This window comes from Cyprinus carpio, chromosome B7 (assembly GCF_018340385.1).
Source record: "Cyprinus carpio isolate SPL01 chromosome B7, ASM1834038v1, whole genome shotgun sequence".
Classification (NCBI taxonomy): Eukaryota; Metazoa; Chordata; class Actinopteri; order Cypriniformes; family Cyprinidae; genus Cyprinus; species Cyprinus carpio.
The window spans coordinates 1,900,605-1,919,794 of record NC_056603.1 but is presented as its reverse complement, the minus strand read 5'-3'; the positions used below and the strand labels follow the sequence as shown (position 1 = coordinate 1,919,794).

The 19,190-nt window shown below is 38.7% G+C and overlaps 1 protein-coding gene across 1 annotated transcript in view; it reads right to left on the bottom strand.

Annotated features, from left to right (window-relative positions):
* nrxn2b (neurexin 2b) overlaps positions 1–19,190 on the bottom strand; it is a 682,623-nt gene that overhangs the window by 187,348 nt on the left and 476,085 nt on the right. The window contains exon 17 of the mRNA XM_042728878.1: positions 6,543–6,764. Within this exon, the coding sequence (XP_042584812.1) occupies positions 6,543–6,764 (222 nt within the window). The remainder of the gene's footprint in view (positions 1–6,542; positions 6,765–19,190) is intronic.

Below are 19,190 nucleotides of genomic sequence, written 5' to 3'. Positions count from 1 at the left end.
TTATGGGGACTAAAAAAAAAAAAGAGTTAAAGCTGCCTAAAATTTCAAAACTAAAATAATAAAATAAAAAAATAAAAAGTTTTGCCTGTAGTGGTTTGCCTCAACTGAACATTTTACTGCATGATTATGGGGACTGGCAAAAATTACTAAAAACCTTAAATTTTCGATCATCACAATAACATCACTGATTGGATCATCCTCAATAAGAGCAGGAATTAATGAGTGATCGTGAGTTTCCATGAGTTCACAGTCCCAAACTGCACTCGCAGGACAAACACATGACGGTTCACACAGTAAATCAACACATCACCGCTTCATCACTGACTTCAGACGTGTAAATGTTAAAGGGACCGTATTCTCTCTGCAAAATGCTACAGAACAATGAGCAGAGCGCTTACTCATGAATCACAAACATCGTTTAACCCTCTGAGTTTCATTCAAGAGTTACGTGCGGGTTAGTTTGTGTTCTGTTTAGATGGGGGATCTGCTTTGACTAATTCTTCATCAGATCCGCGTTCATTCAGTTATGTGAGTTTAGAAACAGGTTTATGACTGAGGGCTTCAACTTAATCTAATACAATTAAATCCTGCCGGCTGAAGAGAAGAAGAGCGGCGGCCCTCAGGGTTTAGAAGAACGGTTGGTTAAATTCTGCTTAACCTTTACGTTTTCCTCCTTTAACCCTTTGAGTTGACAGACTGTCTACTCTGATACTCGTCCTCACGTCGGCCACCTCCAGCTCTGTTACAGAAAGGGGCAGGTTAACCTTAAGACACCACACAAACAAACATACGAGTCAAACCATTCTCTGATCCCATTTTCACATCATCACAAAAAAACAAAAAAAACATACACATTCACACTAACATCCAAAAAATATAAATGTTTTATATTTCCTCATGAAACTAAACTAAATTAACTCCCGCCCACACTGCAGAAAGTGAAGTTCTTCCTCGGGGTTTCTGTCTTGTTTTTCAGCACAAACATCAAAGCATTCTTAAATCAAGACACATTTACTGAGGATCTAAAATGGCAGAAGATAAGAAGTCTTATTTTCTGAGAAACTGATCAAAATTAAAAACAAGCAGCTGGCAATGGAGTCAGAAAACTTCCCTTTGAATTAAGTTTATTTGGCAGATATTTTTTGGTAATTTTTAGCAGTTTCTGAGAAAACAAGACCTCTGTCCTTTAGCATCTCAAGTAAATGTATCTTGATTGGATGAACCACTAATTATTGTCTTCTATGATTCATGGTTGATTTCAGTTAGTTGTTCTGTTTCTGATGTTTCGTCATGTTTATTTGCTGCTTTAACTAGTAGTGAAGAGCAAGAGAGGATCAGTGATCTGTCAACACACATTAAAGAGCACAACATCATTTATTGTTCACATTTAGTGATAAAACTTACAAAATTAAAAATCTTATAAATTTAAAAATAAAAAAACAAAAAAAAAAATACTAATGTGTTCCTTCATGAAGGTCTGCTCCTGCATCAACTGAAGACAGCAGACTAAAAGATCTCAGCTCATGAAAATCATCCATTATTTTGGCCAAAACTAGAAATGTTCCTTGATTTAAATATGTCTAGAGGTCTGTGCTGGAAAGCAAGACAAAAATACAGAGGAAGAACTTCACTTTTAGCAGTAAATAAGACACGTGACAGTTTCAGCAGCATGCTGGAACTTTTAAATAGTTCAGATTACCCACAGGTTATATTTTTTCATGCTGTATCAACATTGATTCTTGCATCAAAATCTAACAAAATACCCAGAAAGATATGTGCAAATCAAAGCCAAAAGAACTACATAACGGCCGGCTGTACTGGAGTTTTTGCCCTCGGGGTGGGTGTGTCCTCAGAGGGAACAGGAAGTTAATTACCGGGAAACTCATGAGTTAGTTAAGACCTTCTGGACTCAAAGGGTTAAAGTTGGAATCAATTTAGAATGACGAGAGCGAAGATGAAACAGAGGCACTGAAATAGAGTCCCTTTAACTGTGCAGTTTAGAACTGTTGTGAATCAGTTAGCAGCTGTGCGTGTTGTTGGGAGGTTAAGGGAGGGTTATGTGGGGGTTATTGGTAAGGTTAATACTCTGGAGAAGTGCAGTCCCATCGTCAGATGACAGGTCTGAAGAGCGCAGCCTCATGATTAGTATGAGTAGTTCACAAATGTAATGCACACTTCTTTAGGTGCAAACTACGAATGAAGAGTAGTAAGACACTAGAAAAGTTGTTTTCTCCTCATTCTAAATCTTACTCCTGCTTTTCGCATGCTCGCCGCTCTCCACTACATCCACGGGCCTGCACTTCGTCCAGAGATGTGTTTAGCGTGATTAGACAGAGCGTTCATTAGTGGGGTTTGGTGCTGTTTAATTACCTTTGTCGAGTAGCCACTCGTCAACTACCCGACCGAGTAGGTACGGGATTCTTTGTCTAGCAATAGCCAGCCGTTCACTATTAAAGCTCCCTTTGAAGAACAAACAGATTCAACAGGTTTACAATCTGGAAGGGTCAAAAGGTTAAAGATAAGAGGTTAGAGAGAACGCCTTTAAAATCAGATTTAACACCCTCAAGGCTTTAAACATCGTTTTGGAGGTTAGAAAGTGAAGCAAGCTCTGGTTACCATGTGTTTTAAACATGAGTTAAGCATATTTATGAGTCATTTTAGAGGTTGAATGTTACTTCTGGATAATTACAGTGCATTAAAGAGTCTTGGTGAACGTGGCAAAGCAACCATCGTCGTTCTCATTAAAAATGCATAGGAACATTTCCACATCAGCGTACTGGATCGTCAAACAGTCCCGCTGAACATCAAACAGCGAGACTCCAGGAAGACGTTTTCTGTATGGGGTCAAATGATCACATGTTCTTGATTCACAGCATCACATCAAACCTGCTTCACTTGTAGATACGTTCAGAGCTGTGAAGCTGCAGCGGTAGAGAGAAGGTGAGGACCTTAACATGCATCGAGAGAGGAAACCACAGCGAGAAAATGCCCCCACAAAAACCACCCCCTCGTTCTCTCTCTGAGTGAGAGTTGGCATCGTAGTGAAATCAAACTTGTCAGTTCTTTAATTAGCTGCAGCAATCTTTCCTCTCTCTCTTTAATGAAGTCACTCGTAGCAGAGCGACTGCCTCTTAATTGCTCCTGCAGCTCGACTTCAAATGATCTAATCAAAATCCCCGCATGCATCCTTACCCACAATCCCCGTCAGCGTTTGCTTACAGCACCTCAGCTTTATTAGCCAGATCAAATAAGCCTGGATTGAATGTAAATACATTGAGCATTTAGGAATGGATCCGTCAGCTGGTTCAAGTCTGAGCATCGGCGCTGGACCACACGGGTCATATCATATTCATCTGATCACGTGTGTGTTTACGGGCTCTGACTGCAGCTATCAGATGGTTTCCTTCAGGGGTGTAAAATGTGTTTACAGGATTACTGTACAGAAATATTATTCTAGCCAATTTGTACTCCACTCAATTGCAATTTAAACTGTATACTTGTAGTTTTACTTAGAACAAGACCAAACTTACAGTTTTATTCCTCTCTGTATTCTGAGGGGTTTGTTCATATATCATTCACACTGGTTTATATCTAGCATTTTATTTCTAAAAATCTGCTTTTTTCTGTCTGTTGAGTCTTTTTCTGATTTATAGAGTGATAAAGAGAAATCCTAAATCCCCTCTGAAAAAAAAAAAATGCATGCTTATTGGTGCATTTTTAACCAAAACATTTCAGAAAGCATAATACAGAATGTACTGTGATTGATGAAATGGGGAAGTATGGTGAAAGCTATTGATTGGTAAAACACTCGTTACTCTGTAGTTGTAGTTCAGATTGTACTTCACTTTCACTCGTCACTCAATATACAGCACTTGTACATGTAAGGGAGGATTGAGAATTTTCTCTCCCTACTTTCACTTCTGTCATTTATTTTGACTGGTATCATTTTTACACCCCTGGTTTGTGTTATATTTGAGATCGGCGTGAGTCTGTGAGGTAGAAACAGCCTCGCAGCGTTTGTGTGAAACACATCAGACAGCGTTTTATTCTCTCGTTTCACAAGAGTCTTATCTTGGAAAGTGAAATGCTCATTTTGTGCGGAGGAAACGCTTTGCTCTTTATCAGCAGTGTCATTTCAAATGCAAGAGCTGGTCTTTGTGTTACTGGAGATACAGGTCTGATTGTGAGGTGATGTGATGAAGTGAAACACACACAAACACACACAACCCTCTACAAAAAAACCACCACCAAACCACCATCAACACACACACACACACACACACACACACACACACACACACACACTCCAAACCCTGTGAGCCGCCTTACTTATTAATAGTAATACTTTGAAATACACACCTGCTCATTAAATAACAACAGTTTCTGTTACATTGTATCTTTTATGGAAAGTAACGGGCTGATTCTCTCTCTGTTGTGTTGTTGTTAGTTTCTCACACACATCAAGAGAAGATTCCTGACTGCATCAGTCAAATCAAAACCAGCTAAATGTAAAACTTCTGACAAAGATTAACTTTATTTTTATCTTATTCTTAATTCTCTTGTGTACTACTAATAAAAAAATCTGCCCCACTCTTGTGTTAACTTAATTTTTAATTTCATTTACTGGCTGCAAACGTGTCACAGGCAGCATCACACCTCATCTATGACGCCTTCATGTGCAGCTCACTGCATCTCATTCACAAACAAACAATAATTCATGAAGTACTTCAAAGGTCTCCTCAAGTACAGAGTCGCTCTGAGAGAAGTAGATGATTAGGCTACAGTAACTGTGGTGTGATGTGAACAGAGCAGTTAAACCAATCACCCTCACAGAACAGCTCTGTCTACAGCAATACTGATCAGAGAAAATATCAACTACAATAAAAATAAATACTTCAAAATAATAATTAAGTTTTAAAGTAAGTTCTAAAATAATTATAATAATACAAATAATTAAAATAATAAATGAAATATGTAAAAATAATCCACACAAAACATAAATGGCTGCACTGTGAGCAGGTCTTGTGATCGCACTAATGCTGCGTTCCTTTCAGGACAGAATTACAGTAATTAGTTAGTTGCGGTTCAAATGTTAGCAGTTCTAATCCTCAGAAGAGGAGCGTTTCATGCTATGGCACAGCGGATTCCTGTGGACGTTCTGAGTGTTTAGCAGATATTCTCACACTATGTGATTAAGACATTAACAAGAATAAACCACAGCAAACCTCAGTGACCTTCAGCGCTAAATACAGCCTGTTACTATGACAACAACTGGGCTCAGTGAGGATGGGCCGGACCTGCAGGAGGCGCCGCTCCTCATCCTACCCACAATTCCACTGCAGGCTCCCTCTGCACTAACTGGGTCACTGGATATTTACATTTCTCCAGTCCACGCTGCTGCTTCTGATGCTCGTGTCATTAACGCACACACACACACACACACACACACACACACACACACACACACACACACACACACACGTCTCATTTTCCAGTACTTGAGGTGCAAAATGACTTAACAATAAATCTTGTTTTCTGAAATAAAAAAAAATAAAAAAATAGTACATTAAGTGAGTTTGTAAAAAAAATAAAATAAAAAAAATAAAATAAAAATAATAATAATTATAATTATAATTATAATAATAATAATAATAATAATAATAATAATAATAATAATAATAATAATAATAATATCCTAATTCAAAAGCAAACCAAAATATTTTCTTAACATTCAGTAAATGTGCTTATTAAAAAAAAAATTCTATCTTGATTTAAGAATTATACTGAAAACAAGACAGAAAATAATGTTTTGCTGTATGGAATGACCTCCCGATCTCAATTCGAACAGCTGAGTCTTTACTCATTTTCAAAAAACATCTAAAGACTCATCTTTTTCGCCTGCACTTAACCAACTAATACTAGTACTTACCTTATCTAAATAAAAAATAAAAAACCCACAAAAAACAAAACAAAAAAAAAACCCTGGCTACGTGTTCTGTACTAGACTAACTGAGACTTGTCATAGCACTTGTATACCGTTGTTGTTCTCGTTGATCTGATTGCTTCTATTGTTCTCATTTGTAAGTCACTTCAGATAGAAGCGTCTGCTAAATGATTAAATGTAAATGTAAATGAGTTTAATGTGATTACTGATCCACTGGAATCTAATATTTAAAAAACGTAATAATAAATTAATAAAAAAATAAAAAAATAAACAAAAACAAACAACAATCATGATTAAAATTAAAGAAAAAGTGAAAAAAGAAACAAAAAAGAAACACACTGAATATAAACTGCTGTTGTGGGAAACAAACAAACAAACAAAAATAATTCACACTGATTCTAAGCTTTCGGACAGGTAACTGATTTAACCAGCAACAAGTGACAATAAACAAAGCAGGTTTGGTGTGACGTCTTGAATCATTAACACAGATTAAGATGGTGATTTAACACAGAAAACGTCTTCCTCAGAGAGAGACAGAGAGTCTGTCATGACCATGATCACGTGTGTGTGAGTGTGTGTGTGTGTGTGTGTGTCTCACCTGAAGGGAAGCGCTCCAGCACGGGCAGATTGTCCACCTGTAGAGTGGCGTTCCCGCCGCTCCGTGTGAATCTGACCACATGATACTTCCCGTCACTGACCATCACGCCGCTCTCCTCGATGACGATGTCGTCCGTCCCCACGTTAAAGATCACGCCGACCCTCCCGCGCTCCTGACACACACACACACACACACACAGAGAGACGCGGTCAGCGGCCAGAACTCATCACTGACTCTCACTGCAGAGACATTGCAAAGGTCAAACTCATTTCTATCAGAAACAATGAAGTTCAGCCAGTCATTCCAAACGGATCCTGACATTCTGTTCCCTCATAATTCACACACATATGAAAGCTGATTCAGCTGCTATTGGTCAGTCAGACAGAGAGACCCCGCCCCCATCTCCTGCCCCTCCCACAACACGCTTAGAGCTGTAACACCACACTTCATCACATCAGTCTTATACTCTCTCTCACACAAGCACACACACACACACACACACACACACACACACACACACTGTTACATATGTGGTTAACCTAACCTCCTCCATAGGCATAATGGTTTTTCTACTGTACAAACTGTATTTTTGGACACAAGTAGGCTTACTGACATGTTTATGTAGTCATAAAGGGAGGGACATGGTCAGCATCAATACTCAGGTAGGCTGTGGTGTTTAAACGATGCTCAGTTGGTACTAAGGGGCCCAAAGTGTGCCAAGAAAATACCCCCACACCATTACACCACCAGCAGCCTGAACCAGTGAGACAAAGCAGGATGGATCCATGCTTTCATGTTCTTTACGCCAAATTCTGACTCTACCATCTGAATGTCACAGCAGAAATTGAGCCTCTGTTTCCTGTTCTTAGCTGACAGGAGCAGCACCCGGTGTGGTCTTCTGCTGCTGTAGCTCATCTGCTTCAGGTTTTGATGTGTTGTGCATTCAGAGATGCTCTTCTGCATACCTTGGTTGTAACGAGTGGTTATCTGAGTTACTGTTGCCTTTCTATCATTTCTAACCAGTCTGCCCATTCTCCCTCTGACCTCTGACATGATCAAAACGCATCATCGTCCATATTTGCCGCTCACTGGATATTTTCTCTTTTTGGACCATTCTCTGTAAACCCTAGAGACGGTTGTGCTTGAAAATCCCAGCAGATCAGCAGTTTTTGAAATACTCAGATCAGCCCGTCTGGTACCAACAACCATTCCACATTGAAAGTCACTTAAATCCCCTTTCTTCCCCATTCTGATGCTGGGTTTGAACTTCAGCAAGTCATCTTCACCACATCTAGATGTCTAAATGCATTGAGTTGCTGCCATGTGATTGGCTGATTAGAAATTTGTGTTACCAAGCAATTGAACAGGTGTACCTAATAAAGTGGCCGGTGAGTGTATATCTTTTCAGTCAATAGAAATTACATAAAATTATCACCGGTAATGTGCCTTAAAAGATGCTTCTTTAAACAAGATTTAAAAATGGAAAGAGAGTCACTATTATGAATATCTTGTGGAAGTAAATTCCACAGATGAGGATCAGCATAGCTAAAGGCCAGAGATCCCATGGAAACCAGACGTGTACCAAGAAGAACTAAAGATAACGTAGAAGATGATCTAAGAGTTCAAGAGGGAGTGTATGTTAGAGTAAGTCAGATAAGTGAGAAGGAGCCAAGTTATGTAAAGCCTTATAAACAAGAAGCAAAATTTTGAATTCAAAACGCTGTTTAACAGGAAGCCAGTGCAGTTGTTGAAGAACAGGAGATATGTGTTATTTCATAGTATGAGTTTGTGCAGTTCTTCATGCTGCTGAGTTCTGCACTAACATGTGTAAAAGTTCAGCAGGAAGACTGTTAAAAAGAGAATTACAATTTGTCAATCTGTGAAATGACAAGAGCATGGACCATGATAGCAGTGCTCCTGAGGGCTGGGCGGAGGCGATTAATATTGCGTATATGATAATAAGCCATCTGTGTAACCTTGTTGATATGTGCTTCAAAAGATATAGTATCATCCAGGACAACACCCAAGCTCTTTACCTGTGCTGATGAAGTGATTATAGGACCATTGATACACATAGAAAAATCACTGGTATTCAACAAATAAATTTTTGTATCAACAAGACGGATTTCTGTTTTACAACTGTTTAGTTTAAGAAAATTGCTTGAAAATGAAGCTTTAACTTCAGACAAACAGAAAGAGAAGATGGAGGAAGTTTAGAGATTGGTTTTGAAGACAGCTGGGTGTCATCGGTGTAACAATGAAAATGTATACCATGTTACCTGAAAATGTTTCCAAGGGGCAGTAGATATATGATAAATAATAAAGGGCCCAGAACTGAACCATGTGGGACACCTGTAGTAATATGTGATGACTTAGATTTAAACTGACCTAGTTTTGAATTCCAATAGACTGCAATCTAATAGAATTTTATGGGAAATGTTGTCGAACACTGAAGTTAGTTCAAAAATAATTAAGATAGATAAAAGCCCTGAGTCAGCCTTGACAAGAGCAGTCTCAGTACTATGACAGGAATGAAAACCTGATTGGAATTGTTCATATAGATTATTCACTGAAAGATGATCATGTACCTTAGCCACAACAATCTTTTCCAGGATTTAAGATAGAACTGTCAAGATAGAAATTATCTAAATTATTTGGATCAGCACCTGGCTTCTTGAGTACAGGAGTTATTAATGCAATTCTCAATGCATAGGGAAAAGCTCCAGAAATAAGAGAATAATGAATGATATCAGTGATAAAAGGTGAAAGAACTGACAGGCAAACTTTAACTAATTGAGCTGGAAGTGGATCTAATTAGCAGGTGGTTGATTTAGACTTCTGAATAACTGAAGTTATCTCATCTACTGTAGGAAGCTGCAAAGTAGAGAGAAGAGAGTGAAATGGCTGTGTAACACTAAAACAAGAAGAACTAACTAGATCTGAAACCAACAAAGATTGGTTGTTGTATACCATAACAAGACAGGATAAAAATAAAAAGTAGCTCGGAGTGACAAAATCGGAGCTGAAGAAGGTCAGTCGCTGTAACTGATAACTGATAGATGAGAAGATAATCCAGATCGCTATTGGCCGATAATAGCTTTGGGATGTTTGATCGGCGATCTCATAAACCGATCTCAAGCCTGCTGTGAGAGGTTTGGCATGACATGCAGCGACACTGTCTCAATCTCTGTCCAACGCAGGTAAAACAATTATACCGCTGAAGGTGAAGTACAATTTAGAGCTGCATGATTAATCATTAAAAGATCGCAAGCTTGATTCAAACACCACCTCAATCTCATTTCTAAATGACAACTATTCACTGTTTATTAAACCTTAGAAAAAGTATTACCAGAACACTCAAATCTGTGTTCGTGCTGCTGCTGACACAGAGAGCAGACAGTTAGCATGTTTGGGTAAGAAACAGCTTCACAAACAGTCTTTTCAACTACACAGAATTATTTCTGTCTTACAGCCATTCATGTTATCACAGAAATACTGGGTATGGGATGAAAGTTTATAGTTCAGATATAAACATTGATGTGTAGCGATCAAAATCATCTCTTGAAAGTAACTGGCGCTTCAAATAAAGTTTGTGTAAATTGCATTCTTCCACTAGGTGGAGACAATGACTGTTAAAAATGTATCTGTCGTTGAATCATTCAAGAGATTCGTTCAAAAACACTGATTTATCCAGAAATGAAACAAGTGAAGTATTTAGTGAGTCACTGAATCATTCATTCGAACCACTTTTTCATAATTTTAATATTAAGAATTGGTGTATTAAATATATTTTAAATACATTATATATTAAAATGTTTAATAATTAATTAAAATTATTAAACACTTTTAATAAACTGCAACAATTAATATTTTGTCACACATTATTTTGTTTAGTTCAAAATCATGGGAGAATAGTGATCTCTATTTGACAAAAACAATATCATGATTCTCAATTTATCCAGAATCGTGCAGCTCTAGTACAATTCATATTTCTTCATTAAATAACTTACAAAGTAATTTGAAAACTTTCTGTAAATCATAATTTCACAAACAGTGTGAAGCGCACCTTTCTTTCCTTCTTAAAATGCGCAAACAGTTTCAAATCAGCACATCGTGTCTGCACTATAAGCGAGCTGCACAGCTGAAACAATAATCACCACCACAACAGAAAAAACAGTGACACATTGTCACTAAAGTTTAGAATTTGCATTTCTTTTTAAAGGCAGTGTAGGTGATTTGGTTAAAAAACATTTTTTGTCATGCTAGTTGAAAGTCTCTTCACATTCTAATAGCACTCATTAGGTTAAATCGGGGGTGTCAAACTCATTTTCACTGAGGGCCTCTTCAACATTATGGCTGCCATCAAAGGGTTGTAACTGTGAGATTGTGCAAATGTTACTACTCTTTATCACATTGTTAAATAACTGTCTATTTATTTTATTGTTACTTAAGTTACAAATATTGCATATGCATTTGCATAGATATAAAAATAAATGTAATTGCTCTGTGTTGTTTTAACAGACTATCATGATAAGACAAGTATCATCAAACACAAGTCATTACATTAACTTTGTCAAAAACCTTTTTTGTTACATTTATGGTACAACAAATAATTGTGAGCTGCTAAGAACGTGTGACAGATATGGCATTTAAAAAAAACAAAAGAGTCGGTCTCATGAAAGTGCATATAGCACGATCTGTTTCTATCTGACATGCGATTTATGCTCAGAAACTGACTTTAGCGTGCGTGATACACAATCAGTGCTTGTAGTAGAAAACAAAGAAGTGGTGCTCAACCGCACTCCCCCACACAAAAATAAATAAATACAAACTAAAGTACTACAAAAAGTACTTTTTCATTTTCATAATTTGCAATGAATGTATATAGTGCCAAAATAAATTAATAAATAAATTCATTAATAACTGTTTGCAATTCAATTCACATTTATTTGTGTAGCACTTTTCATGATACACTTTTAAGAAGCAGCTTCACAGAAATTGAACATTTGTACATTACATTTAGTAGTTTACAGCACTTTTAATAAAAAAAAAATCAATCTGTGATACCAAACAGCAACACAGGGGGACACCAAAAGACCAGTAAACGAGCTACCATCACCTGACTGAATCAGATTTACTAAACCACTGACTTCTGCGTAATCTAAAACACCTTCAGCCAGCATCCAGTGTAAAACACTGACAAATAACTTGCTGATTTTTTTACTGACATCTGTACATGAGTACTATTATCTCTGTCATCTCTGATGAAATCGGCCATGTTTTCTCTGCATTAGTGCTGTTATGAACTCACTGTTTGAATGCATTCGCTTACTGGATCCTTAGACTTTCCAGGAGTTTGCCATTTGATCTGTTGATCTGCGATTTTTTTAATTTGTTAATTGAACGGAGAATATTGTGTTTTTCCATTTCCGTCAGTGGGGCTCTAGCACTGAGGTCCGCACTTATTCCTTTGAGCCGTCCACGCAGTCGTCACCAACGGAAAAACCCCACACCTCTAATCCTAACCATTGTGTATCGTATGCACACCAGAGTCAATTTCTGGAGGCATGGCTTTCTGAAACCGTATACCTTACCTTTAAGTCTTAGTGTTTAAACCATTCAGCACTCGTGCACTCTAGAGACGGTGCGCTCACGCACACTCAAAGCGCGCACACATAACATTCCCCTCCTGCCTGCGCTGTTGGACGCGGACACTTCTGATGATGTCAACTGTGGACAAGTGTGCAGATCACAGGACGCAAACGGCCGAGGTAAACTTTGGGCTTAAGGCCGCCTCACATACAGCTCATAAAATCAGGCTTGAGATGTGTGTACGCTATTGTGCAACAATCGCCCCATTATAAAAACAACAAGGCACTGCATGATCAGACATTTAGGTGAGATAATTACATATTTAAAAAAAAAAATAAAAAAAAAAAAAAAAAAAAAAAAAAAAAAAATATGTCAAAAATAAAATTAAAACTATAAAACTATAAAATAAAATAAAATTAATTAAATAAAATCTGATAGACTGCGAGTGCATCACTGTAAATGTGCATTCGTTTTTTTACACAATGAAACGCTGCATCATCTGGATCATGCCAAGATGGATGGTTTCATACAAACAAATGTTTACTGTCACCGAGAGTGCAACAAAACACACTGCCGAGTGCTGACAGCAAACTGACAGAGCTCTGAAACAGAAAATAAATAATGCAAATGCTGGAGGAACTGCTGCCAAAACAACTGACACATTCAACCAGAAACGAGTTCCATTAATGGCTCCAGCAACTCCAGGAAAGCCCACTATCCTCAAAAATGTGGCTTTTTTTTTTTTTTTTTTTTTTTTTTTTTGCAGCATGGTTTGGCAGTCAGTTGGAAAGTCAATAATCTGCCATACAGTAGTGACCAAAAGTGATGTCCATCCTAGGAAATTTGACATCTTCACCCTTAATTAAAACAAAAAAGTGCAAGATTTTGTAAGCATATTGCATAGTTGTATAGTCAGTTGTTTTATTTGTGATAATAATGCATTGAAACAGGCCAAATTGTGCAGTCATAATTTTTGACCATGCTGTCAAACAAAGAAACTATGAACACATGGAAAAACAAGAGGACCAATGAAATGTAAATAATGCATGTTGTAGTCAGTGTGTCAATGTTGCCAATTTAGTGATTTTGTCACTAGATTTAAAACTGATTCCTCAACCCTTTAGAGACTTTTTTCAAAAGCTTAGCAACAAAATCAATTTCTTGGACAAACCTACATCCCATGACTCTCCCATGACATCATAAAGGTGAGTCCACTGATCTATATAACTCTACACTCACCGGCCACTTTATTAGATACACCTATTGAATTGCTTGGTAACACAAAATTGCTAATCAGCCAATCACATGACAGCAACTCAATGCATTTAGGCATCTAGATGTGGAGAAGACGACTTTGCTGAAGTTCAAACCGGCCATCAGAATGGGGAAGAAAGGGGATTTAAGTGACTTTGAATGTGGAATGGTTGTTGGTACCAGACGCGGCTGATCTGAGTATTTCAAAAAACTGCTGATCTACTGGGATTTTCACACACAAACCATCTCTAGGGTTTACAGAGAATGGTCTGAAAAAGAGAAAATATCCAGTGAGTGGCAGCTGTGTGGACGAAAATGCCTTTGATGATGTCAGAGGTCAGAGGAGAATGGGCAGGGCAGGACTGGTTAGAGATGATAGAAAGGCAACAGTAAACCTCAGATAACCACTCGTTACAACCAAGGTATGCAGAAGAGCATCTCTGAAACACACAACACGTCGAACCCTGAAGCAGATGGGCTACAGCAGTTTTATCAACTCCATATTTTCATATAACTCCAATATGTCATATCTTCGCTGGAAAGTGTCTGTCTCCTCCTCTTTGCTGCCATCTTGTTACTCTTAACTAGGTTAGGAGACCTCTCCAGCTCTCTTAAATAATTTAGGAGCTGAGACCTAGTTTTAACACTCAGGAACCTTTATGAATCGCTCGTATTCTTAAGTCTAGGAATAAGCTTAAAATTACATAAATCTTAGAATTTTGACACACTTAGGACTAAAATTTTACTCTGCGTGGCTTTATACATAAGGCCCCATCTAACGCTGCTTAAATGCCACTACTTTCTTTCAACTTCATCTTTGTGTGTGTGTGAGTATGTCAGTATGTTCATGAGTGTGTGTGCACATGTGTGCGTGTGAGTTTATGAGTGTGAGTATGTGTGAGCATGAGTGAGAGTGTGTGATGAGCACCAGAGACAGATCCCCTGTAAAGACCTTGTCTCAGACGACCACCGGGACAAGACCACAGGAAACAGATGATTCCTCTGCACAATCTGACTTTGCTGCAGCCTGGAATTGAACTGCTGGTTTCGTCTGGTCAGAGGAGAACTGGCCCCCGACTGCCTGGTTTCTCCCAAGGGTTTTTCTCCATTCTGTCACCGATAGAGTTTTGGTTCCTCTGGCTTGCTTAGTTGGGGACGACACTTCATTTGAGGTGAATGATGACATCACTGAATTCATTGATGAACTGCCTTTAACTGAAAAAATGCATGTTTACTATTGTAATTTTGCATTATTGACACACTATTTTCCAAATTAAGTCAATTTTCCAAATGACTGACTGAGTGAGTGTGTGTGTGTGTGTGTGTGTGTGTGTGTGTTCATGTGACTGTGAGAGGAAACAGGAAGGTGGATGTGTAGTGATTCATGTGTGTGTGTGGGTGTGTGTGTGTGTGTCTGTGTGAGTGTGTGTGTGTGAGTGTGTGTGTGTGTGTGTGAGTGTGTGAGTGTGTGTGAGGAGTGAGTGAGTGTGTGTGTGTGTGTGTGTGTGTGTGTGAGTGTGTGTGTGTGTGTGTGTGTGTGTGACTGTGAGAGGAAACAGGAAGTGGATGTTAGTGATTCATGTGTGTGTGTGTGTGTGTGTGTGTGTGTGTGTGTGTGTGAATGAGTGAGGCTGTGTGACCTGAAGCACTGGAGTGATGCATTGTGTGGGGTGTGAATCAACGTTACTCTTCCCCTGAGAGCACTGAGCGTTGCATGCGCTTAGTCATGCCGTTCTTGATGAAAACTCATTTATTTATATGACAAACATGAATTCATACACAGCAAACACACCAGCAGCCAGATATACTTGTGTGATGAATGCACGTCCATGAACACGCTCCTAACGAGCTTCTCTCGGCTGCTTCGGCAATCGTAGTTAGCGGTTTTTGTCACGGGCGACGAAGTGGGCAGCTGCCCGGGGGGGCATTTTTTCATGATACATGGGGGGCGACACGAACAGTTAAAAAAATAACATTACAATAATCCTCTGCGCCACCGACACGAAGCGGTTTTCTGTTATCTATCATTTCACTGTGTGGGGAACTGGCGCCCCTGCTTGCTGAGAAGGAGCAGTGCACAGAAGCTGTGGGAGAAGGGGAGCGGGGGACAGTTCACCTCTGGGTCTCTCCCAAACAGAAACGGACAAGGTCCACTGTATAGTAGGCAATACTCTAATGGAATTATTGGGCTAAAGTCAGTCACACCTCGACTTTCTTCCAAATAACGGACATTTCATAGATAATATTATAAATACAGGCCTATAGTTCCTGCACATTTTTGTTTTCCTGAATTGTGTGAAATGGCTAATAAAAATATGTAATACAAAATGATTATGTGGTCATTATGTGATCATTATGCAGTGGTAGTTTAGGTCTGGATTTCTTCCGGTCGTGAGTGACAGTGTTGGGGGTATGAGAAATCTGTTGATTGTCCAGTGCAACTAAACACAGAGATGGACAGGAAAAGGTCAAAGCCATCAGGTGCCCAATTTGAAAAAAAAAAGAAGAAGAGAGGAGAAACGAGCAAAAGCTAAAGTATGATTATTACGGTATCATGTCATGAATGAAGGGCTGATGTTAACTGGTGGGTATAACTCTTAAGTTTGTCAGCCTTTTGCTATTATGGTTGCTTATGCTTCAACAAACACGAGATCTAATTTCACCAAAATATTGTGCTTCGCAACAAAAACTGTTACAAGTTCAGCTATTATTTCTTTCCATCAGTTGGGTTAACTTTAGTGCAATTCAGTTGAATGTAATTCTATGTAGACCCGCCACTGTGCTTCGGTTAAAACAAGAGATCCTTCCAGCAGAAACACTCACCTGGAAATGAAACGCATCAGATATTCAGAGCAGATTTCAGAGGACGCGTCTGATTATAAACATGAAAAACATCTGACAATACATACAAAATACACATACTATTTATAATTGATATTATTATATATAGTAAGTGCAGTTTGTCTCGTTGGATTGGCAGATGTTCACTGAAACTCAAAACGTCTTCTTCCTGAATATTTTTGGGTCTTGTTTTCCATTACAAAATAAAATAGTATGTCTTGTTTTTGGAGAAATTGGTCCAAATGAAGTGATAAGAAAAGTTAAACCTAATTCAGAAGGAAAACAAAGTACCCGTTTTTTATTTTTTTGATATCTTATGAAATATGGTCACACATTTAGTTTAGGGATCAATTCACAGTATAGCTAACTATTAACTAAGAGTTTGCTCTCAATAAAACTCCTCATTTGCTGCTTATGGATAGTTAGTAAAGCAGTTAGTTAAGTTTAGATCTAGGGTTTAAAGATTAAGGGATCTAAAACATGCTCATGCAGAACAAGGCATTAATATGTGCTTTATATAAGTACTAATAAACCGCTAATATGTTTAGAAAATATGCATACAAATATATAACTAGATACGATGAGAATTGGTTCTTAAACTAAAGTGTTAACCAAAAATATTTATATATCCACACAATAATGATAATAATAATAATAGTTTAATTGTTTATTTGCTACAATATTCAAATGCATAAGCATAACTGTTTTAAAGGTATTTTATCTAAATTTAAGTGTATATATAAAGAATAATAATAATAATAATAATAAAACAATCCAGCAAACCCAAATGCACATATATTCAAGACACATTTTCTGAAAATGAGCCATAACGTTTGTATTATTATTTATATAATAAATGTTGAAATGAAACAAAGAGATCTAGCAAAGGTATATATGTACTGTCAGATGTGACATGGATGTTTAGATTTTAGATGAAGCAGATGACTGTTTCCTGTGTAAGATGAGAGCATCACAGCACTGAAGCATCACACACACACACACACACAGACACAGACACACACACACACTGATACAGACTTTCTAGTGACCTCACTCTTTCACACACAGGCAAATAGGCACGCACACACACACAAACACACGCACGCACGCACGCACGCACACACACACACACACACACACACACACACACGCACGCACGCACGCGGGGACACATGACACACCACACACACTGACCACACAACACGCACGCACACACACACACAACACACACACGCACGCACACACCACGCACGCACACACACACACAACACACTGATACACACACACACACATGCACACACACATGCACACACACACACACACACACACACAAACATACACCACACACGCACGCACGCACCGCAGACACACACGTACACACACACACTGATGTGTGGACACACACACAAACATCCCACTTGCACTGCAACACACACAACACACCACACCCACACGCACGCGCACGCACTGATACACACCACACAGCGACACCACCCACACACACAGGACACGCACGAGACAGACACACTGATACACAACACAGACAAACACAACACACAACAGTATACAGATGATTGTGAATGCAGCATGCAACTTTCACTGACAGAAACAAATTAGTGGGACAGCGATGAGAGAGTGAGAGAAGAGAGCGCAGCGGAGGAGAGAGGAGAGAAGAGACAAAAACATCAAGAGATCTTTTGAAGGTGAATCTGAATCTCACTTTAGTGAATTAAAGCAGAAAAAAACAAAAACATGCTAAACGACGTCTGAGAACCACAGCTGATGTTTTGAGCTGTGTCTGGATACTCTCAAACCCTACACACACTCACAGATACAGCCTAACACTACTGTGATGTGAAGCTCAGTCCATTATTCATCATGATTAAACTCAGTTTTTTGTTAGTTTTGTTGTGTAATAACTCCTCCAGCAGCGTTAAACCAGCATCCTCTGCTCACACGGGTCAGACTGAGCAATGGTGGACTGTACGTCAGATGAGAGCCACGTCTGGAGGTGAGAGGTCAGAGATTCAGTGCAGACGCACTGCAGGGAAACACTCTAGTGTGTGTGTGTGTGTGTGTGTGTGTGTGTGTGTGTGTGTGTGTGGTGTGTGTGCTTGATATTAATTGCATTATTTAGTCACAGCACTCCAGGATGATAAAAAATGCAACTGATATTCTGGAAAAAAAAAAACAACAAAAGCCTCTCTGTGTCGGTTAACATGCTACGGTGTGTTTTGGCCATTCATCTCTCTTTCAGAATGGATGTGTGTTTCTCAGCCGGCCGCTGAGATGCGACACATGCTTTGCAACAGCTGCTCTGATGTTTTATAAATGTGTCTGATCCGCGTATGAACATAGCTAACAATACTCAGAAAACACCGCTGAACACTGATGAGAGCACGATGAAGTGATGTAAGAGTGAATGTGTGTGTGTGTGTGTGTGTTGTGTGTGTGTGTGTGTTGTGTGTGTGTGTACGAATGTGTGAGTGTGTTTGTGTGTGTGAGAGAGTGTTAGTGTGTGTGTGTAAAAGAGTGAATGAGTGTGAGTGTGAGTGTGTGTGTGTGTGAGTAAGAATGTGTGAGTGTGTGTGTGTGTGTATAAAAGAGTGAATGAGTGTGAATGTAAGCAGTAAGTGAGTGTGAGTGAAGTGAGTGTGTGTGTGTGTGTGGTGTGTGTGGTGTGTGTGGTGTGTGTCCACATTGCGTGGCACGTGCACATTTGTTTAGTGAAGTTCAAACAAACGACTTGTTTAAATAGTTCTGCATAATCAAATGTTAGCCTTGAATTATTTGTCATTCACTAGATGTTTGTCATGAAATCTTTACCTACTTGTATGATATAAATTTATTATTTTTGGAAAATTCCTAATTTTTTATTTTATTATGAACACTGAATAGGGCAAATAGTCGAAATTTTTTTCACATACTCTGCTCTTTTTTCCCATAGGTTTCTCCAGACCT